The 22,642-nt window shown below is 44.2% G+C and overlaps 2 protein-coding genes and 1 long non-coding RNA gene across 8 annotated transcripts; 2 read left to right on the top strand and 1 right to left on the bottom strand.

Moving 5' to 3' along the window:
• The first annotated feature begins 8,495 nt into the window (after window positions 1-8,495).
• On the top strand, window positions 8,496-11,531 carry LOC116025926 (aspartate-semialdehyde dehydrogenase). Its single transcript, XM_031267305.1, has 7 exons — window positions 8,496-9,196; window positions 10,016-10,102; window positions 10,202-10,246; window positions 10,344-10,439; window positions 10,544-10,645; window positions 11,030-11,184; window positions 11,269-11,531. Exons 1-7 carry the CDS (start codon window positions 8,648-8,650, stop codon window positions 11,348-11,350), a joined length of 1,116 nt encoding a protein of 371 aa, XP_031123165.1. The 5' UTR covers window positions 8,496-8,647; the 3' UTR covers window positions 11,351-11,531.
• Window positions 11,532-15,124: 3,593 nt separating this feature from the next.
• On the top strand, window positions 15,125-22,642 carry LOC116025786 (probable RNA-dependent RNA polymerase 1). Of its 6 annotated transcripts, none has more exons than XM_031267126.1 (7): window positions 15,125-15,263; window positions 15,696-15,769; window positions 16,131-16,707; window positions 17,499-19,354; window positions 19,741-19,891; window positions 21,230-21,642; window positions 21,993-22,642. In XM_031267126.1, exons 3-7 carry the CDS (start codon window positions 16,186-16,188, stop codon window positions 22,423-22,425), a joined length of 3,375 nt encoding a protein of 1,124 aa, XP_031122986.1. In that variant the 5' UTR covers window positions 15,125-15,263; window positions 15,696-15,769; window positions 16,131-16,185; the 3' UTR covers window positions 22,426-22,642. The 6 variants fall into 6 exon arrangements, with proteins under 6 accessions (XP_031122986.1, XP_031122985.1, XP_031122987.1 ...); XM_031267125.1 differs by having other exon boundaries at window positions 15,682-15,769; XM_031267127.1 differs by having other exon boundaries at window positions 15,641-15,769.
• LOC116025788 lies at window positions 21,116-22,126 on the bottom strand. The gene is made up of 2 exons (XR_004099721.1): window positions 22,027-22,126; window positions 21,116-21,716 (listed from the first exon to the last, which is right to left on the bottom strand). It is a non-coding gene; the product is annotated as an uncharacterized LOC116025788 (long non-coding RNA).

Genomic DNA, 22,642 nt, shown 5'->3' with positions numbered 1-22,642 from the left:
TGATACAGTATAATACGGAAGAGAATATTCGTATTAATATATGGTAGAGTATAGGAAAGAATACTGTAGGTGTGACCGAGCTCCGTGACAGTGGGTCAGCGGCTCCCGGTCTCTTTAGCTACTGTTCAAGAGGAAATAGCCAAAAGTCCATCTCTCTACATTAAATGCGCCTTTTATAGCGGATATGGCCAGGCCTACTCCGGTCGGGCTGCATGCAGGACACGTGGCGGACATGCACCGGTCACGCTATCGGTCCAATGCGCTTACGATAAGTGGATATGAGACCCCTACTTCGAATCCCGCCCGGGTTGCCGCGGCGGCCCGGAGTGTAGTGTACAAGGCTCGGCAGACCGGGAATAGAATCTAAGGGCCTGGCTGAGTCCTTACGCAGAGAGAGAGATCGGGATACGGAGACCGGATTTTATCCCTATCATCTAGCCCCCCAGCCCGGTCTTTTACGATCGCTGAGGAAAAAGTCCGGGCTGTAAGATCGGATCCGGGTTGCACTATCCATGGTTGATCAACAGAACGGGACAAGGAAAACGTCGTCAGCGGGTGTCGTCAGCCCTAGTGTCCGCGTGTCACGTTCGCACGAGCCTCGGAACTTGGGCCTAGGCTAGGTCTACGGCGTGGGGAGCCGAACCGTCAGCCCCTTCTTTCTCCCTCTATAAAAGTGTGGTACGTACGGTGTTTCCGGCTTTCACGAACGAGACAAACTCAGAGCCTCCCGAACTACCTAAACTTCCCGATCTCAGCGTTATCGACCTCAGCACGTTTTCGAACTTTCTTCGACAGGTAACTCCTTTTGCTTATACTCGTAGATACATTCATTTTATGATTTCGGGCGGTCTCGAGTCCCGGGCTGACCTTAGTAAGACACCTCCTTGTCCTTGCTAGGTACAGCCATGAGCGGATCGGATAGTCAAAACCTATCCAACCACGACTACGGCGACTCGGTCGAAGTCGGATCGTTCACGGTCTTGACTTATGACTCTGACCTCAACGCCATAGAGACTTACTCAGGAGAACCCGAGGGCTCAGATCGGGCTCATAACCAACTGAGGGCCGAGAATGACGAAGCAGACTCTCGGCCCGTTATGGAGCCTCTTTCTTCAGAAGCAGGGCCCTCAGGTCGAGGGAAGCCTGCCCCTACGGCCTATGGTAGGGACTGGTTCGCCGGTCTACCAGTCGATTCTACCCCTCTAGTGGCCGCCAGCAGGATCCGATTAGACAGCAGCGGCCTGCGGCGACACACCAGTCTTCTCACTCGCGGGGAGATCGAGGAAGTCTCGGCCCTGTTAACCGGGACTGTTAACTACGAGACCAAACGGTCATTAGGGAGTATCGTCGACCGAACGAACGGGGACTGGCTCGGGATGCACTTGGATTCCATCAAGGCCCCGTTGACCTTCCCGTTCCACCCCTTTTTGCTGGGTTTCATGAAGTACTATGGTGTTTTGCCCGGGCAGATTGCCCCTAATGCCCACCGTACTCTCGCATGCTTCCCACAAATATGTAACCGCCACGGTCTCCCAGCGACTCTAGAGCTTTTCCGGTACCTCTTCTCGGTCCGGCCTCTATCTATCAAGCACGGGGGTGACGTCCTATGCATACAGTCTCGTGAGCACTTCTGCAAAATTTTACATTTGCCCGAAAACAATAGAGGCTGGAAAGACCGGATCCTGTCGGTCCAATACCCGTGGCCGCTTCCTGTTGACCGAGAGTGGCCAGAGTTCGCGACGGAGCACAAACGACCTAGGAAAAGCCGGGCTTTAGATGACGCGGCCATAAAGATTTCTGCCGAGGAATACGAGTACGAGGTCTTCCGATCTCCCGAGGAATACCTGGAAGCAAACCTCGAGCCCCCCAGATACGATTTGCCCGAGAAGTACACGCCTAAGAGGGCGGTGGTGACGGTTGCCGTCAGACCTCCCCCTCCTGAGGCTGGGTCACGAGGTTTGTAAGACTTACCGGTCCGAGGTCGGTTTTACGAAGGTCGGTACAATAAGTCTGTTTTGTCTTCTCTCCTTTCAGGTGCCATGAGGAGCTTCCCGGTATCGGCTCGTCCGCCTGCACCCGCCAAGAAGATCAGTCTGGGGGCTAAGAAGGCCGAGCCCTCGAAGCCTGCAGATCCTACCGGCGAGGCGCCAGTGCCCGTCGGTCTACCTTTGGACGCGACCCACCCTGCCGATCTGAACAACGAGCAGGATGCAGCCCGGGCTGCCAAGCGAGGGAAAGAGAAAGAGGTGCCCGAGGTCGAGGAGGTCGCGGTCGTGAAACGCTCCCGTCGCGACGGGTCCGGGTCCACGACGCCCGTGATCGACGTGCTCATGAAGCACGGGGACGAATCCTCGGCCGCTCTGCTAACGAGGATCTGCGCCGCGGCTCCTCCTCCGGAGAAGACAAGCGGATGGTCAACCGCTCTAGTGGGAGAGCGCATCGCTCGCGACCTCATCCAGGTATCGCGAAGTGATTAATCGTGTTCTTGTTAGCGTCTACCGGTCTTCTCACTACCTTTCTTTTTTAGATGGCGCACTCGGTCACCGATCTGTATGCCCGGGCCAAGGACGGGGACGAGATCCATCGTCGGGACGTGGCCCCGCTCAAAAGGTCCCTTGCTAAGAGGGAACAGCGGATTAAAGAGCTCGAGGGGAAACTGAAGACGGCTGAAGAGACCGGACGGAGGATACTGGAGCGGGCGGATTTCGGCGAGAAGGTTTTGACGGATCCCGTCCTCCTGGCTAAGCATATCTGCCGAGGGCGGGAGACAGGTGAGGACGTTCTTGCGGCCATCTCGCGCACGCCGGTCGGGGAGGACTTAATGTACGAATTCGAGACTTGGGCGTTCAACAGTGGTCGTCGAGCCATGCAGAACGACGTTCGAGCTGCCTTAGAAGTCTCGATCGACGACGACGACCTCCACAGGGTTTTGGCCGTGCTTCCCGAAGAGGTGCCCGACCCTGGTCCGACGCCGTTCTCGACCGTCTCTGAGGGGCAAGTACTACCGGTCTCTTTCACCGACGCTTCCGCTGGACCAACGGCGGAGGATGCGGAAGCCCCCGATGCTGGACCAGCGGCAGAGGGTGCGACGGAGCCCGGGGCCGAGCAGTCGGCCGAACGCCCTTAGACAGTAAACGCGGGAGCCCGGCCTCGTTGTGCCGGGTATTATTTCGTTTTGACGACCTTTGAGTCGTTTCGTTTCGAGAGCCCGGCCTCGTTGTGTCGGGCGATACTCTTATCTTAACAGCCTTGGAGCCGCTTTCACTCGTTACATCTTTTGCTCTCTTTTTGAACGCTTACTTTTGCATTAAGGTCTGAAGACCGATAACCGGGCACCTTGCTCCCGGGGTGAGCACCTTGCTCTCACCATTAAGGTCCGAAGACCGGTAACCGGGCACCTTACTCCCGGGGTGAGCACCTTGCTCNTCTCTTTCACCGACGCTTCCGCTGGACCAACGGCGGAGGATGCGGAAGCCCCCGATGCTGGACCAGCGGCAGAGGGTGCGACGGAGCCTGGGGTCGAGCAGTCGGCCGAACGCCCTTAGGTAGTAAACGCGGGAGCCCGGCCTCGTTGTGCCGGGTATTATTTCGTTTTGACGACCTTTGAGTCGTTTCGTTTCGAGAGCCCGGCCTCGTTGTGTCGGGCGATACTCTTATCTTAACNCCATTAAGGTCCGAAGACCGGTAACCGGGCACCTTACTCCCGGGGTGAGCACCTTGCTCTCACCATTAAGGTCCGAAGACCGGTAACCGGGCACCTTACTCCCGGGGTGAGCACCTTGCTCTCACCATTAAGGTCCGAAGACCGGTAACCGGGCACCTTACTCCCGGGGTGAGCACCTTGCTCTCACCATTAAGGTCCGAAGACCGGTAACCGGGCACCTTACTCCCGGGGTGAGCACCTTGCTCTCACCATTAAGGTCCGAAGACCGGTAACCGGGCACCTTACTCCCGGGGTGAGCACCTTGCTCTCACCATTAAGGTCCGAAGACCGGTAACCGGGCACCTTACTCCCGGGGTGAGCACCTCGCTCTCACCATTAAGGTCCGAAGACCGGTAACCGGGCACCTTACTCCCGGGGTGAGCACCTTGCTCCCACCATTAAGGTCCGAAGACCAGTAACCGGGCACCTTACTCCCGGGGTGAGCACCTCGCTCTCACCATTAAGGTCCGAAGACCGGTAACCGGGCACCTTACTCCCGGGGTGAGCACCTTGCTCTCACCATTAAGGTCCGAAGACCGGTAACCGGGCACCTTACTCCCGGGGTGAGCACCTTGCTCTCACCATTAAGGTCCGAAGACCGGTAACCGGGCACCTTACTCCCGGGGTGAGCACCTTGCTCTCACCATTAAGGTCCGAAGACCGGTAACCGGGCACCTTACTCCCGGGGTGAGCACCTTGCTCTCACCATTAAGGTCCGAAGACCGGTAACCGGGCACCTTACTCCCGGGGTGAGCACCTTGCTCTCACCATTAAGGTCCGAAGACCGGTAACCGGGCACCTTACTCCCGGGGTGAGTACCTCGCTCTCACCATTAAACACATTTAACAGAAAAAGCCGACTTGACCGGGCGATGCTACATTTCAAACAGAACAGCCTCGAAGGGCGAAAGTAAATTGGGGCACGCAGGCTCCCGAACCTATTACAAACTACTGATAAAAATGGACCAAATGCTGGGAATTCCAAATGCGGTCGACCGGTTTGCCAGTGGTGGTTTCGAGCCGGTAGGTCCCCGGTCTCACCACGGCCGAAACGACGTAGGGGCCTTCCCAGCTCTGGGCCAATTTCCCGCTCTCTAGCGGTTTGCTGGCCTGTCTCTCTCTCAGCACGTAATCCCCTACCTGAAAGTAGCGGGGGCGCACTTTAGGGTCGCGGTATGCTTTCAATTTCTTTTGATATTCTTCGACCCTCCGGGCTGCGACCTCTCTCCTCTCTTCCACAGAATCCAACCCGGTGATTATCAAGGAGTCATTGCCGTTCTCATCATAACTCCGCTCTCTAGAGGTCGGTATCCACGCTTCCACTGGCAGGCGGGCTTCGGCGCCATAAACTAGTGCGAAGGGCGTTTCCTTCGTGGCTTCCCGGGGCGTAGTCCGGTACGACCACAAGATGTACGGGAGCTCGTCTGCCCAGCTTCGTCCGGCCGAGTGCAACTTCTTTTTCAGCCCTTCCAGGATGGTTCGGTTCGCGTTCTCCACTTGACCGTTCCCTTGAGGATATGCTACGGAAGAACGGAGCGACCTGGTGCCCACCGTTGCTAAGAAATTTTGGAAATACTCGCTCTCGAACTGTCTTCCGTTGTCGGTCACCAACTGAACTGGAACTCCAAAGCGGGAGATCACGTTTCGCCATATAAACCGGGCGCACTGCTGAGATGTAATCGTCGCTAGTGGTTCGGCCTCTACCCATTTCGAAAAGTAGTCCACAGCAACGATTATGAAGCGGCGTCGACCGGTCAACTGCGGGAAAGGTCCCAAGATGTCTACCCCCCATTTGGCGAACGGTATTGCAGAACTGACCTGATGATAAAAGGTGGCCGGCCTGCCTGGGACTCGGGCGTAAAGTTGACAGGATTCGCATGACTTTGCTAGTGCCTCATAGTCTAATTGGATCGATGGCCAATAGTAGCCGATCAACATTATTCTTCTTGCCAAGGCCCGGCCCCCCTGATGGGCAGAGCAAAGTCCGGAATGCAGCTCGGCCATCACGAGTTTGGCCTCAAAGCGGGTTAGACATCTCATCAGCGGCCCTCCATAAGACCGCCGGTAAAGGCGATTGTCGACTATCTGGAAACGGGGAGCTCGCAGCTTTACTTTCCTGGCCCTCTGCTCATTCTCTAGTAAGGTCCCGGTCTCTAAATATGAACGGAGGTCGGTGATCTAATCATCCGTTTCCGCATCGACCGGTATCACGGGAAGCGCATCCACGCAAGCAGTCTGCAGCTCTTCCACCCGGGCGACCTTCGATATATATTTCGGAGCCTCGTGTGATAGTCGGGATAACATGTCCGCATCCGCATTCTCGGCCCGTGGAATGTGCTCGGCTATGCAAGCGTCGAACGATCCCATAATGGATAAAGCGTAGTCGCGGTACCGGGCTAGCCGTTCCCCTTTTGTTTCGAAAGCGCCGGTGACCTGTCCGACGACTAGGGCTGAGTCAGTCCGGATCCTCACATGCCGAGCCCCCAGAGAGCGGGCGCGCCGCAGGCCGGCTATGAAGGCCTCGTACTCCGCTTCATTGTTGGTCGGTGAGAAAGCAAGCGACAGGGCGTAGTAAACTTTGAAGCCCTCCGGGCTGGTAAGAACTATACTAGCGCCGGCGCCCTGCTTGCAGCTTGACCCATCTGTTGCAATTTCCCATTCCACCGGGGGAGTGTCGGAGGTCACCGGGGTGGTCCTGTCACGTGCTGAACATTCTACGACGAAATCTGCTACGGCTTGTCCTTTGATGGCCGGTCTCGGCGTGTATTCGATTGCGAACTGGGTCAACATCATTGCCCACTTAATTAACCGACCGGAGGAAGTGGTCGTCCGGAGTATGGCCCCTATCGGTTGATCGGTGAGCACCCGGATCACCCGGCCTTGAAAGTATGGCGTTAACTTCCTCNACGCGAAAGACCGGGCGGACGGGTTGGTTTACGGCGTCTATGGTGACGGGAATCCGAAGAACTTGCTTCACTTGAATCAGCTTCGGTCGCGGTCGGGACATGTAATGGTCGACGCCCTCTCTCCATCGGCGGGTCGATTCGGTCCAGAACACTGACTCTCGGCGCCTCTTCTTGGGCTGGAGGTGGTCTGGAACTTGAGGCGCCCAAACGCGACAGAGCAGGTCGACGCGCCGATGTCGGTTCTTGTAATCTAGAGGAGATCGGTCGCCTTTCGGACTGCGCCCTCCTAGCGGGCGAGTGGGTGGCCGCAGCCTCGATCGTCGTAGTATCCGGATGAGGGACCGGCGGCTGAGTGTGCAGTTGAGTGGGCGGTGCCGGCTGGAACGGGAAAGGAGGGGCATAAGGTGTCGGATAGAAACGAGGAGAAGTGGTCCACCAATGAGCGGTCGGATCAAGCGGGTATGGTGGGTACTGGTACGGTATCGGTCCGACCGGTATAGGGAATGCTTGGGGAGGGTGAATCATGTTGACAGGATCAGCCGCCGGCGGATTTATGGTATTGCTCGGGTCGTCTCTAGAGCTAAGGCGGGAACGTAGGTCGGGAGGTGCCTCCTGCTCTGGATCCGCAGCGGCAAAATAATCCATATATGGGTACATGCTTGGAGATTGAAGTTAGGTAGAACGGGACTCGGCTTGTTACTTCGGTCCCCACGGACGGCGCCAAAATGATACAGTATAATACGGAAGAGAATATTCGTATTAATATATGGTAGAGTATAGGAAAGAATACTCTAGGTGTGACCAAGCTCCGTGACAGTGGGTCAGCGGCTCCCGGTCTCTTTAGCTACTGTTCAAGAGGAAATAGCCAAAAGTCCATCTCTCTACATTAAATGCGCCTTTTATAGCGGATATGGCCAGGCCTACTCCGGTCGGGCTGCATGCAGGACACGTGGCGGACATGCACCGGTCACGCTATCGGTCCAATGCGCTTACGATAAGTGGATATGAGACCCCTACTTCGAATCCCGCCCGGGTTGCCGCGGCGGCCCGGAGTGTAGTGTACAAGGCTCGGCAGACCGGGAATAGAATCTAAGGGCCTGACTGAGTCCTTACGCAGAGAGAGAGATCGGGATACGGAGACCGGATTTTATCCCTATCAAGGGTCGGATTTCTTCTATTTATATTAATGAAGAAAAAGTCTACAGAAGTTCTATTCTAACAGAGTCAATGAAAGTTATTAACTTTTTGAATACCAGTAGACTTTTAAATACTCTATAAAAGTCTGAATCGAATACCAATATACTTTTAAAGAGTTTTGAAAAGTCTGAATCCAATACCGGTAGACTTTTAAAGAGTATTTAAAAATCTAAATTGAATACCGCCAAACTTTTAAAGTTGATAAAAGTCTTTAAAAATCTATAAAAATCATGATTAAATACACCCCCCTAGCGAAACTAGGGGATAGGTTCTGAGCCCTCAGCATGCTAAGCACGTGGAGCACATGCACGGATTTCGGCCAAGCGGAATCAGTACCGTACTTGTGTGGCAAGATGTCTCTCCTTGTCATGAGGTCTGTTCGAGCCGTGCTGAATTGGGAAATAAGGACTTGTTATCATGCTGAATCGGGAAATAAGGACTTGTTATGAGAAAGTCTGGAGACTTAAGCAGTAAGGTCATGAAGTATGCCGCTTTAAGTCGGTATCCTCAATCTTGACGCGTATTAAACCCCGACCGCTTGTATTGATCTCAAGTCTGAAGAATATTTCTCATTACTTGATGCGTGTAAGGAGTCCCCTTCACCCTCCGAGTTGATGGAAAGTTGAAACCACCTAGTACGGAGTAACATATTGTTTAGCAATAGTATATTAGTCAATATGGGCATTGACGAGGAACATGCCAAAGTTGTTTTCTCCGTAAAACTCTACTCCATACTCCATACTCCATACTCCATACTATAATAATGCACTGCTTCTCCCTTCTATTCCGCCATTCTTATTTCCTTCATTTCTCCTTAAACCCTCTCGCCGCCTCATCTTCCAATGAAGCTCTCATCTCTTTCTCTTCCCCACCACCAATTCCTCTCCGCCCCCACTCCCCGCTCCTCCGCCGCCCGCGTCCGCATGTCGCTTCGCGAGGACGCCCCCTCCGTGGCCATTGTCGGCGTCACCGGCGCCGTGGGCCAGGAGTTCCTCTCCGTCCTCTCCGACCGCGACTTCCCGTACCGCTCCCTCAAGCTCCTCGCCAGCAAGCGCTCCGCGGGGAGGGGCGTCGCCTTCGAAGGCAAGCACTACACCGTCGAAGAGCTCACCGAGGAAAGCTTTGACGGCGTCGACATTGCTCTGTTCAGCGCCGGCGGGTCTATCAGCAAGAAATTTGGCCCGATTGCGGCCCGGAAGGGGGCCGTTGTGGTGGATAACAGCTCGGCTTTTAGGATGGACGATGGCGTGCCGCTAGTGATCCCCGAGGTTAATGCGGACGCCATGGCGCATATTAAGGTTGGGTCTGGGAAGGGAGCGATCATTGCCAATCCCAATTGCTCCACCATTATTTGCTTAATGGCCGCCACACCGCTTCATCTCCGGGCTAAGGTGAGAGAGTTACGTTGTATACATTTGTATATTTGATTCTTTAATTGTTTCCTATGCAAATTTAGGTTAATGCTTTGCTATTCACTGGTACGAGATTGTTTTAAGTTAAAGGAGGAGACTATTGATAAATGATAATTGCAATTGTTGGGCGGAGGTCCGAAGGTCAAGTCCAACAGGTGACGAGGGAATTGTTAGGCGGCCTGAAGGCACCTTGCCTTGTGCTCGCTCCTAAGTAGATATAAGGAAATAAAGTTATGCCTTACCTTACCTGCTAGCATGGTTGCACTAAGAGCTAGGCACTTTTTGGCAGTAAAGGAACGTCTAGTGGCTAGACGGTCTAAGCGGGCACCTATGCGGCTAACTAAAAAGAATAGTGCATGTGTTGGTGTACATATGGCATATGCCATATATATATATAAATTAGCAAGCCTAAGCTGACCAGATTAACTCTGTTAACTCGATCGAAATGGACGAGTTAACTCCGCCGAGTTAGGCGCTAGGCGGGCGCCTAGGAGGAAAATCGCCACGGTTTAGGGGCGCCTAAGACTGATTTTTGCAACAGTGCCTACTAGCTATAAGTGTCCCTCTTCTTAAATATCATAGGAATTTGTCTCGTTGACATATTTGAATCATTTAGCTCATAGCTGATTGATTTACTTGAAAGTTGATTGTTTTAGCTGTTTTGACTGGCTGACAACATTAGCTGATTATAGAAAGGTGTTCGGTGCTTCTCTTGTTAATCTTTGACAGCTCAACAGCTCAATAACCTCTAAAACGAATAGAAAATCACGTTTATGTACAATGTTCATTGTTTTACAGGTTAAACGTATGGTTGTTAGCACATACCAGGCTGCCAGTGGGGCTGGTGCTGCAGCCATGGAAGAGCTTGTTCTGCAGACTCGTGAGGTTTCCTGTCATCTTTTCCCTGCTTTTGCATTGTATATGTAGTCTATTTAGAGGTAACTCTTGGTTCTAAATTCTAATCACTTTCTTTATCTAAAGTAGGTCTTAGACGGGAAAGAACCAACCTGTAACATCTTTAAGCAGCAGGTTTGTCGGGTTTCCTCCTACACGATACTACAATACTACATGTTTCATCTAATGTAAGATGTTGCGTTGTATCTAATTATTGTAAACTTATTGACAGTATGCTTTCAACCTATTCTCACATAATGCATCTATTCAATCAAATGGTTACAATGAAGAGGAGATGAAATTGGTAAAAGAGACGAGGAAAATATGGGTACTGATTTCTTCTTCGACTTACCAGTGCTATGACCTCTTCTGTTTGAGTTCTTTCGTGCAAAAGTGCTTATTAAATAAGCTTCGTTCTTTATTCCGTTGTAGAACGACAAGGATGTTAAAGTGACAGCAACATGCATACGAATTCCAGTTATGCGTGCTCATGCCGAGAGTGTGAATCTTCAATTTGAGAAACCCCTGGATGAGGTAATGCTTTTTTACTTAGTTTATGATATTGTTAACCGACTTTTTTTTTTTTTTTTTTTTTCCTGAAAAATTTAATTCAAGGGTGGAATTGGGCTATAAGTTTCGATTTTTGAGCCTGCAATATGTTGGTATGTTTTCATCTAGATGAATTAATCTACTGCTTTATGCACTGGAATTGGATTTGATTATCGAATGTTTTGCGTGGAACTTTGTTTCAAGTTGGCTTTCAGTTGTGATCTACAATAATTTAGCTGTACATTCTTAAAGGAGAGAAAATTTAAAAACTTTTGATCAAAGGTTGACTGAAAAACAACCTTAAATTAACTTGGTTTTTGGCCAAACAGCGAATTCCATTCTTGCTATTGTGTTTTCCTGGTTACGCAGGAGACGGCTAAGGATATTCTCAAGAATGCACCGGGCATAGTAGTCGTTGACGATCGTGCTGCAAACAGATTTCCCACGCCACTCGAAGTTTCCAACAAAGACGACGTTGCAGTTGGGAGGATACGACGTGACATTTCCCAAGACGGGGATTACGGGTAAAGCCCCCGTCCCAATGATACTTATTATATCGTACTCTTTTGTCTAAAAATCTCACTTTTTACCTGTTCGGTTCTGAGAAGGTTGGACATCTTCGTCTGTGGTGATCAAATACGCAAGGGAGCTGCCCTTAACGCGGTTCAAATTGCAGAGAAGCTGCTATAGGTTGAATCAAACACACAGCCAAAACAAAATTTTACCATCTCACTTGAATGCCCATAAAAGGGCAGATTTATTGGAACAGTTTTTATTTTTTGGCTGTGGAGTTATGAATGTTGTCCATGTTGCAGAGTAGATTTTTGTTTGAAAGTTTTAATAAAAGTTAAAGATATGTTTTATTGGAGGATTTTTGAGGTTTACATTCTGCAGATGTTGCCTTGCATTGTCCTAGATAAGAGATGGTCCAACAGAAAAGTTGGAAAAAACCCATAGCTTCATTTATCTCCTCATAGGTTTAGAATGGGTCCATGAAGTTCAAATATAGTTAAATCTAGGAATCTTGGTTATAGAAAAGAAAAGTGAGAAAATAACTTAAATGCGTAAGAGGAAAAAAAAAAGTTTATTGTCAAATAAAAATTAATCTAATTTAGAGTTTTTTGTTGAGTGACTATAGAAATTTACTTACCCACAAATAATCATAATGAGATAAATCAATTTAAGTTATTCATAGCTGATTGGTTTAAATTAAGAAAGTTGATAGATTGTTCTTATGGAGTGTCGAAATTATAATATATTAATATTGTGGTTATTTAGTTAAAAGTATGATCAATTTAATTGGGGTTGTAAAGAATGTCATATAATCAAGCTATTGTTGATAAGAATGTCATATATAAGAATGTCATATATAGGATGTCTACAGTGAAAAATATATTCAATGCATATTTTGCACGTATCGTATCTTTTTGTGCTGGCCAACAAGACATGTGAATGGATCGAATAAGAATAAAAAGTTCTATTTTTCTTTAAAAAAAATTTAAACAAAGAAGCTAAGCTACTATTCGAGAGAACTACACTAAAAAGATTATATGGAATGGACTTAATCAAGAATGTGTTGGTCAAATCTATAACCTTTTGATACAAAAATAATGCTTTTACCCACTTGATCACCGTTGAAATGCAATGTTTAGCTTGTGGTGTATGTAGCATAAAATGCACATATGTGACGTCATTTTTAGGGAAATAGGACTCAAGTTAGTGAATATTATTTCCTTGATGCAAGCAAACCTATAGGATGAAAAATCAACTAATCAAGGGATTGAAGACTTGAAGGGATGCACGTAAGAATTCTAATCTACAAGTCACTCTCGTGATCAATTAAACAAGAATTAGAACAAGGAATTGTTAACTCTTGTAATACATCAACTCCAACTTTTTTCAAGCATAAAATTATCCAAACACCCCAAGTTTTCTCCATTTTAATGGAAAGAAATTGAGTTTATGTAAGAAGTGACTTTATTAGTCCTTGAAACAACTCTCTTTATAGCGAAAAAACGAAGAGGTAAATTTTATATATTTATTTGCTCATAATGATTAAGGGAAGTGATGTGCACCGTGTCAAGCAGGCAAGTTTGGAGGATTACTATTTTTGAATCAAATTATTTGAATTGCTACACCCAATGCCAAAGAGTAATACAATTTTCAAAAGCACAATATATATTCTTTTAACATGATGTTGGGGTAATATGAAGCAAGCAAGAAGTATTCTGTTTTTGCAATCAAGGTAATTCAAGTCAATAAGATTATTGACAATGTAGATTGAGTGTATAAGTGGTTGTTTATAAGGTATAAAAAGTGGATCTCAATTCCTCACTCTTTGCCCTCTTCCACTTACCCTCCCAAAAGGCAAAAAATATACTTTTTAAAATTGAGAAACAACTTAGAGAAAATTCTCAACTCCATGATAAATAAAGACAAAAATAACTTCTTCCAACATCTCTCGGTCGAATTCGTCCTAGTGCCTATTATATATATATATATATATATATATATATATATATATATATATATATATATTGTGTAAATTGCAGACTATTACGCAAAAACAAAGTGATCCTGGGTAAATTTTATTGTGGACCATATATGATTCATATAATATATATAGTGGATCATAAAGTAAAACGACATTGATAGTGTTAATAGATCGGTATGTATACGAATCGATCAACTACCGTATGAAATAATACAAAAATTGAAAAATGTATGAACGGTATAGAATGTGTGTATAAAAATATATGAGAAGATGAAGATCTTGCGTGGGCCGGTTATGGGGCATTACACAATTGGGAGATGTAAATCGATCAACGCCCCGACCTAATAAAACATTTGGGAGGATGTAAATCATGGTAACTCAACTGAACACATAGGCTAGACCACTTATTTGTCTTGTTTTGACATCACAATTCAATCTCTTGTAATCTCATAACACAATTGATTAAACAACACTTTGTCTTTTCCACTTATCATCTTGTCTTTATTATCTATCATTTATTTATTAGTTTAAATAATTTGGATCACTCGAATTAATTTATTCCATAAAAACCAAACACCAAAAAATAATCATGTTTTAAAAACCTTTTTATTTTTTTATTTTTTTAATCGACCCTTAGTTGATCGTCACAAAAGACATTTCTCTTAAGGCTGGGTTTTGCATAAACGTCATGGGTGTACGTCATCAAGGCAGAAGGATAAATTCTTTGCTTAGTGGGTAGAGAAGATGTTTAGAATATACGTAAGATTAAACATGTTAGTTTCCATTCTTCTCATTCTCACCTTTTCATTTTAATACTCCTATTCTTTTTATTAATTAATTTTTTATTTAAAATATTGATCAAACAATACTGTTCGATGATTCTTTCTTTACCGTGGAGTCATACGTACTAAAACAATATTAAATCTAGTACTTGCATACGTACTAAATGATCCTTCCTTTGATCTTTGGCATCAATATAATGGAATATTTATATGAAAATAAAATATTGTTTGTTCCTTAAATATTAATCTGGTTGTGTATGTATTTTTTAGGATCAGGAGTAAAATTTTTGTCACATGTTTTAAATTTATTAGAAGAAAAAAATGAGTAAAAATTTGTGATCCATTTATTTAATTGTTTATAAATTAATTGGGGCATTTTATGTTATTCGGGAGTTAAAAATGAGGTAGAAAGTAAGATTACATGCGTTTTTTGGGACAAAAATGTCTACCAAAGGTTGATGTGGTGTGTTTTTATTAATTGATTTTAAAGGAATTCCTCCCTAATTGGCTAAGGATAAATCTAGTGTGTCCAAACTTTTTTACAATCCGACATGACAATAATTTTTTTATTCATTGGTTATTCATGATTGATCCCGGCCACTTGGGTTTTAAAAAAAATCTATTTATTAATGAAATACAAATTATACACCGTGACAGTAGATGAATGATGAAATCTTTTTGTGCTTGTAGCTTTATTCTAATTTAATTAAGTTAAGCGGTTTAGGTTTTATTACATCTTTAAAATAAGAATACATATGCTCGAGTTTGAGTATTGTCAGCATCCACTTGGTCAAAACCGTTGCATAACATCTTCTTATTGTGATATACATTTCAATGTGATTTGTGTAGGCTATTATACACAAGTGAAATTCATTCAGCACACACTTTCAAATAGTGATTGCAGCTAGGTTTCCCTTGTCACCCAACAAAAAAAAAATACATATGCTTTTGACAAAAGATGGCAAAAAAAAAAAAAAAAAAACTATGCTAATTGTATTGGCCCCTTTTATCCATATAATTTATGACTGAAATTCATGAAAAGAATATAATAGAAAGGAAAACAACTTGTGTTAAGTAAGGAATTTGACCATCAATAGCCGCCCTCCTATGTTGTCTTAGATATTTTGCTCGCCCTCTCCCTATATAAAGAGACACACAAACACACCAAATATATAGGTGCATATATATCTTTCTGTACGTATATATAGCACATCCAGGTAAAAAAAATACTGCTCTGGTGTTTTTTACTGATTGATCATATATATAGCCATTTTCTCATCTTGAAGCTGTTTGGTATTATTAGAGAGCTGTTGAGCACTGAGGATAGGTAATTAAACTCCAAAACCCAATACATAAACACAATTACCTAGTTTCAATTTTGTCTTTTCTATTTTGTTGAGGTTGTTTTCTGGCTTGATTCATCAAACAAATGAACACATCGTCTATGAAACTTGATATACATTGTGGAAGCATGATCTTTTATATATAGTTATTTTCTTTGATGACTCTAGCAAAGTTGATCTTTACTGCATCCAAATATTGCATAAATGTGAATATCAAATTCTAATAATTAACCAAACATAAGATTACCAAGCAAGATTTTATGTGAGCATCAAATTGTTGGATTATATTGTTTGTTCAATTTTTGCACAATCATTTGATGTGGATACATGTCATGCAAATGATAACTAACCCAAATTGAAGACTATGAATTTTTGTTGGTTTGTCTTTGAAAATTTATCAAGAGTTATCTAGCTAGATTATTGTTCGTGTGCACTCTAAGAAGATTAGTGGAAACTCCGACCGGTGTACAGATTCTCACGTCTTCTAAAGGTATTATTCTTTCCTTATTTAATTCGCGAGAAACTAGATTGACTGCCTAGTTCGTCTACCCTAAAAGGTACTCATCACAATTACAAACTAAACATTTACTCTTATGTAAGATTAGTCTACTAATACCTAGTGGTGTATATTGAATAAATCTCGCATTGTAATATCACAAAAAAGATAAATCAGTCTAAAGCACTTATAACTAACCAGCTCAAATTAAGAAAGTTAATAGGTCCCTCCCGTTGTCCTGTTGGAATCGAATTTGTAACCTTGTGATTACCTAGTATTTAAACTATGTATTTGAATTGTGTCATGTGTATCAGTACAGTTTATTTACTTACATATTTTGAAACATTTTATGTAGGACTACCTTTGAAGTTGCTGTTTGTGTATCTATCTATCAACATATACATACATACATGGGAAAGACAATTCAGGTGTTTGGGTTCCCAGAGCTGGTGTCTGCAGACGTAACCAAACAATGCCTAGAAGAGCACACAGGAAAGGAGACCATTTTCGCCTTGCAGATGAAGATGACCAAAGGAACGAATGCTAAACCGTTCGCCATCGTACAATTCAAAACGGAGGAGAGCGCGGAACAGATACTGGATTTAGCCAATAACCGACACAAAACGTTGTACTATGGCGAATCCTTGTTGACGGCTAAGAAAGTGGAAACTCCCATTGTGGAGCCAAGAATCTACGCCCACGAAATTGACACGACGCCTGTCTGCTTTGGGTGTCAGATCTCCGAGGACAGGTTTTGTGTGCTGTGGAGAAAGGCTAATGTCGGCGTGAAGTTCGGGATTGGGTTTAAGTATGTTTCTTTGTTCTTGTTTTATGACAATGATCAGTACAAGTTTCTGCTCTCGTATGAAGACATCTGGAGGGTCACGCAGCATTTTCCCCGGGGCAAGAATTCTAAGTTCCTCGTTATACAGGTTTTCTCTGATTTTCCTTGTATTTATACCACATTCTTTGTTTTTTTTTTTTGTTCGTTCCTGGCTTATGAACTTAGTCGAATTAATCTAGCTTACTCATAGCTTATCGTCTTAATCCAATTCACGGGTCTGGATATATTTCACTCATAGGGTAAACCTACCATATGTAAGGATGTCAATTGTATTTGTATTTGACGAGGAACCCAACCCTCCACTTTGACGTGAACAGAAATAGGGACAAAATTAGGGTCGGGAATTCGCCGTTCCTCGATAATTCCCGTGGGGATGGAGAAATTATTCCCATTTTCGACAACGATGGGGACAAGGATGGGAATTGGGAGAGAAAGTCAGAGCGGGAATGGGGGTATGTCCCCACCCCCACCCCGCTCCGTTGATATCCCTTATGACCTAGTCAGGGAAAGGTCGGCTTCAAGAGGGTAAATAATCTAAGTAGTCTATCGAGACTCCAAATATACATGGTATATGTCTCGAGCTTACGAGATAAACTTATTTTGTGACTCTAGTTGACAAAGAATCTCAATAAGTAAACCTACCTTGCAATCATGCTTAGTTGGCAAAAGACCACACATGATAAACATGTCTTGTGACTCTAGTTGATAAAGAACTTCATGAAAATAAACTAAGTTACTCGTAATTAATCAATTCAAATTAAGAAGACTAATAGATTGCTAGGAGGTATAATCTTGTAGTTACTAAGTCTGATCTCTAGGTCCAACTTTCTAAGTTGTTTTGAATATATTGACTGGTATGGTATACCTGTGTTGTTTCAGTTGTTTGCAGCTCCAAGGATATATAAGAAGACTGAACCTGAAGACTCCGTGAACACGTTCTATCTGGAAGCTCCGGAAGATCAATGGGTTAGAACAAGAGATTTCACTCAAAATTGCACCATTGGACAATCCACCGCCTTGTGTTTGCAGCTTCCTTCAAATGCCTACCTTCCAAATTTTCACCACAGTTTTGCAAACTACAGCGAAACTAAGACTCCCTTCTATCTCGATGATGGTTCCTCGTTTTCATCCAACTCGTCTCTGGTTCCGATCGTGAATCCTCCGAGCAGACTGGATTTGCCGTTCAAAATAGTGTTCAAGATCAGCTCTCTGGTTCAGCACGGGTGCATTCCGGGGCCGGCGCTGGACGAGAAGTTCTTCCAGTTGCTTGATCCGAAGAGGTTTGAGGTTGAGCGGATCGAGTATGCGTTGGAGAAAATGCAGCGATTGAAGGATTGCTGTTACGATCCTGCGAAATTGTTGACGCAGGAGTACAACAGGTTTAAGCAGCAGCGGAAAAAGCCGGCGAGGAGCATGGACGAAGGGATTGCGTATGTCCGCCGAGTTTCGGTTACTCCTATTAGGGTTTATTTCTTCGGACCGGAGGCGAATATGTCCAATCGCGTATTGCGCCAGTTTCGCGAAGATATTGATCGCTTTCTCCGCGTCTCGTTCGTGGATGAGGATTTGGAGAAAATGCACTCGGTCGATCTGTGCTCGCGCCCGTCTTCCGCCGGCGACGTCTCCAGGACGGAGATTTATAAGAGGATTCTGACCACGCTTGAAAACGGCATCGTGATCGGAGACCGAAAGTTCGAGTTTCTGGCGTTTTCGTCCAGTCAATTGAGGGAAAATTCTTGTTGGATGTTTGCTTCGAGATCTGGACTTACTGCCGCCGATATCCGAGCATGGATGGGAGAGTTTCAGAACATAAAAAACGTGGCGAAATACGCCGCCAGACTCGGCCAATCCTTTGGTTCTTCCAGAGAAACTTCCAGCGTAGAAAGTTACGACCTCGAACTAATTCCAGATGTAGAGCTGCAGAAAGACGACGGCACAAAGTACACATTCTCCGACGGGATCGGGAAGATCTCCGCAGAATTCGCCAAAAAAGTCGCCGAAAAATGCGGACTGAAAAAACCGCCTTCCGCGTATCAAATCCGGTACGGCGGTTACAAAGGCGTCGTCGCAGTCGATCCAACTTCGACCAGGAAACTGTCCCTGCGAAAAAGCATGCTCAAATACGAATCCGGCAACACAAAGCTCGATGTTCTATCATGGAGCAAGTATCAGCCGTGTTACCTGAACCGGCAAATCATCACTCTCCTGTCTACGCTAGGGATCAGCGATGAAGTGTTCGAGCGGAAACAGAGGGAGGTTGTTAGCCAGCTGGACGATATGCTAACCGATCCGAACAAGGCGCAGGAGTTTCTGGAGCTGATGCCGCCGGGAGAGCACGCGAATGTGCTCATCGAGATGCTCCGGTGCGGTTACAAGCCGAACGTGGAGCCGTTCCTGTCCTCGATGTTGCAGACGGTCAGGGGAACGAAGTTGCAGGAGTTGAGGACGAAGACGAGGATATTTATCCCCGACGGGAGGTCGATGATGGGGTGCCTGGATGAAACGGGAACGCTGGATTACGGGGAGGTGTTTATTCAGTACTCCGGTGCCGGACGCCGACACCCTCATCTCACCGGCGTCTCTAGATACAACTCCGATGGCATCATTTTGGGACCCGTTGTCGTCGCTAAAAACCCATGCTATCATCCCGGCGATGTCCGTGTTCTCAAAGCCGTTGATGTCCGTGGCTTGCACCACATGGTTGACTGCATTGTGTTTCCACAAAAGGGTAATAGGTATGCAATTTTTCTACACCATTTTTTTAAATTATCAGAAAACCCTTATTCGATGGCGCGTGGACTAAGCAAACTCCACACTACAGATCATAATGTATACTGTGTACAAGGGGATCCCTCACTTTGAGAGGTTGTCCTATACTATTTATGATGAGATCAGAGGCTTACTGTGCACAAGAACTCAATCTGTGATTTTTTTCTTTTTAAACTTTATCCATGTGACCAACTGAGTTGTCTGTGGACATCATTAACATCTAACTTAATTACACAAATTCAATTACACAATCTTAATTACTCTCTCTCTCTCTATAAAGCATTTATGGCTAAAAGTAATTTTGGCCGCAGTTTATAATCCTTTTTATGATCTTGTTTAATTTGGATGACAGACCACACCCAAACGAATGTTCTGGAAGTGATTTGGATGGGGATATTTACTTTGTTTGTTGGGACCCTGACCTTATTCCAAAGAGGATCGTATCACCCATGGATTATACACCTGCACCTGTAATACAGCTGGACCATGATGTTACCATACAGGTACTTTTCTTTACATGCAATCTCCACTAACATGTTAAGTTATGATAAGGTCATATTTTTATGTTGCTACTAATTAATACTCCTTTCCGATTTTACCTGTCCTATTTACTATTCATTGGTCAAACAAATTCTTTTACGGGGGTGTATTCAATCACGACTTTCATGAACTTTTAAATACTTTTAAAGTGATGGATTTTAATTGACTTTTGTAGAGTTTTTGTAAACTTTCCTAGAATATTTTAAACTTTTATAAACTTTGTAAGAGTTTATAAATATCCATAGAACCAACATTTATAGACTTTTAAAAACTTTTTCATATTAAAAAGTTTACAAAAGTCATTAAAACTCTAAATTGAATACACCCTCACAAACATTCCATAACTTCTATTAATATATTATCTATAAATTAGTGCATTGTAAAAAAAAAATAAAATAAATACTAATGTCATAAAAATAGAGTATATTATTCATAAAGAAAATATAATCAATTTTTATAAATATAGCCAATAAAAATATTTCTTGAACTAATGAAATAACTAATGCTAAACCAATAAATATCTTTTAAAGAACTCAACTTAATACAATATATATAAATTAATAATTAATAAACATACAATTATATAAAATTATAAACATATTAATTAAATAAAATTTAAAATTTAAAATTTATAAATTAAAAAATTTGCTGCGATTGCAGCAATTATTTTGTTGCGATGACAACAAAAAATTTGCCTGAACATTAAAAAAAAGTATTTATGAAAGATTTGAAACGTACCATAAAATTGATGAAAAATTTGTCTTTAGATAGAGGAAAAAAAAGTCTATAGAGAATGTTGAAAAGTTTGGGGTTGGAGGGTTGGATTTCATCTATTTATATTAATGAAGAGAAAGTCTATAGAAATCCTATTCTGACTCAGTAACTTTTTGAATACCAGTAGACTTATAATAACTCTATAAAAGTCTGAATCGAATACATGTATACTTTTAAAGAGTTTTGAAAAGTTTGAATTGAATACATGTAGACTTTTAAAGAGTTTATAAAAGTCTAAATTGAATACCACCAAACTTTTAAAGTTGATAAAAGTATTTAAAAGTTCATGAAAATTGTGATTGAATACACGCCCTTATTTTCTTTAGTAATTTTTTATTATTTTTAAATTTAAGTTTTGTGTTTAATAGTATTTTTAATGTAATTTTTAAATATATAAAGTTTATATATTAATGTTAAACTTAATATTATGAAAAATTAGATTAAAAATAACTTCAAACTTAAAGGAATCAGACAACCAAAATGAGACGGGGTAATATATATAATGTGTTCTTTAATTTCCTCATCAGGAAATTCAAAAGTACTTCGCAGACTACATTCTAAACGACAATTTAGGCGTAATTTCGATCGCCCATGTGGTGTTTGCGGACAAAGAACCGGACATGGCGCTGAGTGAGCCCTGTTTAGAACTCGCTCGCATATTCTCGGTAGCAGTCGACTTCCCCAAGACCGGCGTTCCGGCTGAGATACCGTCCCACCTGCGCGTAAAGGAGTATCCGGATTTCTTGGACAAGCCCGGGAAGCCCTTCTACGAATCTAAGCGAGTTATTGGCAAGCTGTTCCGGCAAGTGAAGGATATCTCCGCCAACTGGAGCTTCATCAGCCCTTTTACCTTGAGCGTGGCCAAGAAATCCTACGATCGGGCCATGGAAGTCGACGGCTTCAAAGATTACATCCAGGAAGCTTTTGATTACAAAACCAGGTATAATTTCTCCTGTCTTGACCAGGAAATCCTCAGACCCGAAAATCTGCACTAAGTAAATCCTGTCTTATGACCTGGCACATGATATAAGGAAATAAATTAGGTTGTCACTACTTAAATTAAAAAAAGTCAATAGGTGGCTCTCTTTAAGAGTCAAAAACTTGTAACAAGCTAACAATCCAACTAACATGGTTAGTTGCTCCTGTATTAAGTAGTTGAGCGGAGGCTAGTAAAGGCTAAGTCTAATATTCAGCATTTGTGTGGGGCAGTATACAAAAATAAAATTATGCCTTGGTTACTAGCTGTTTTTTTGACGAGTGATTGATCCTAACATATATTATGTTGAACAGGTTTGATGAGAAGTTGGTAAGTCTGATGGATTACTACGGCATAAAAACGGAGGCCGAGCTACTGACGGGGCGCGTCAACGATCCGGCGGCGAGGTTATACGACCGGAGAAGGGACGGCGAGGCGGTGATTTTGGCGGTGAAGTCGCTGAGGAAGGAGGCACGGTCGTGGTTCTACGATCATCATCCGAGAGGCGGGGCGGGGAGAGGCGAATCGAGCGAATTGAGGAAGAAGCAGAGGGCGTCAGCATGGTATCATGTGACGTATCATCATTCTTTCTGGGGGAAGTACGGGGAGGGGAGGAATCATGAGCACTTCATAAGCTTCCCGTGGTGTGTGTATGATGTTCTGATTAAGATAAAGATGGAGAACCCGGGCAGTATATGGCAGAGCCTGAATTTCACTTCATTCGAATGGCTGTGTAATATCTGCTGATCTCATCTGCCTGTAAATAGTTTATGTAATTATCCAAAGGACAACATTGTATTTAATTTGGATGTAATTGTAATTAACTCTCATTTAATTTATTGTCCTATCAACGTATTTAAGTATGGTGTTCTATCAAATTAGGTGTTGTAACATAAGATGGTCATTAGGATTTCTATTGTCCTACGTGCTCCATTTGGTAATACCAGAAGAAAGAAATTATGTA

Source organism: Ipomoea triloba, chromosome 7 (assembly GCF_003576645.1).
Source record: "Ipomoea triloba cultivar NCNSP0323 chromosome 7, ASM357664v1".
Classification (NCBI taxonomy): domain Eukaryota; kingdom Viridiplantae; phylum Streptophyta; class Magnoliopsida; order Solanales; family Convolvulaceae; genus Ipomoea; species Ipomoea triloba.
Note: the sequence above shows the minus strand (reverse complement) of the source record. Positions and strands in the feature narration are given on the sequence as shown.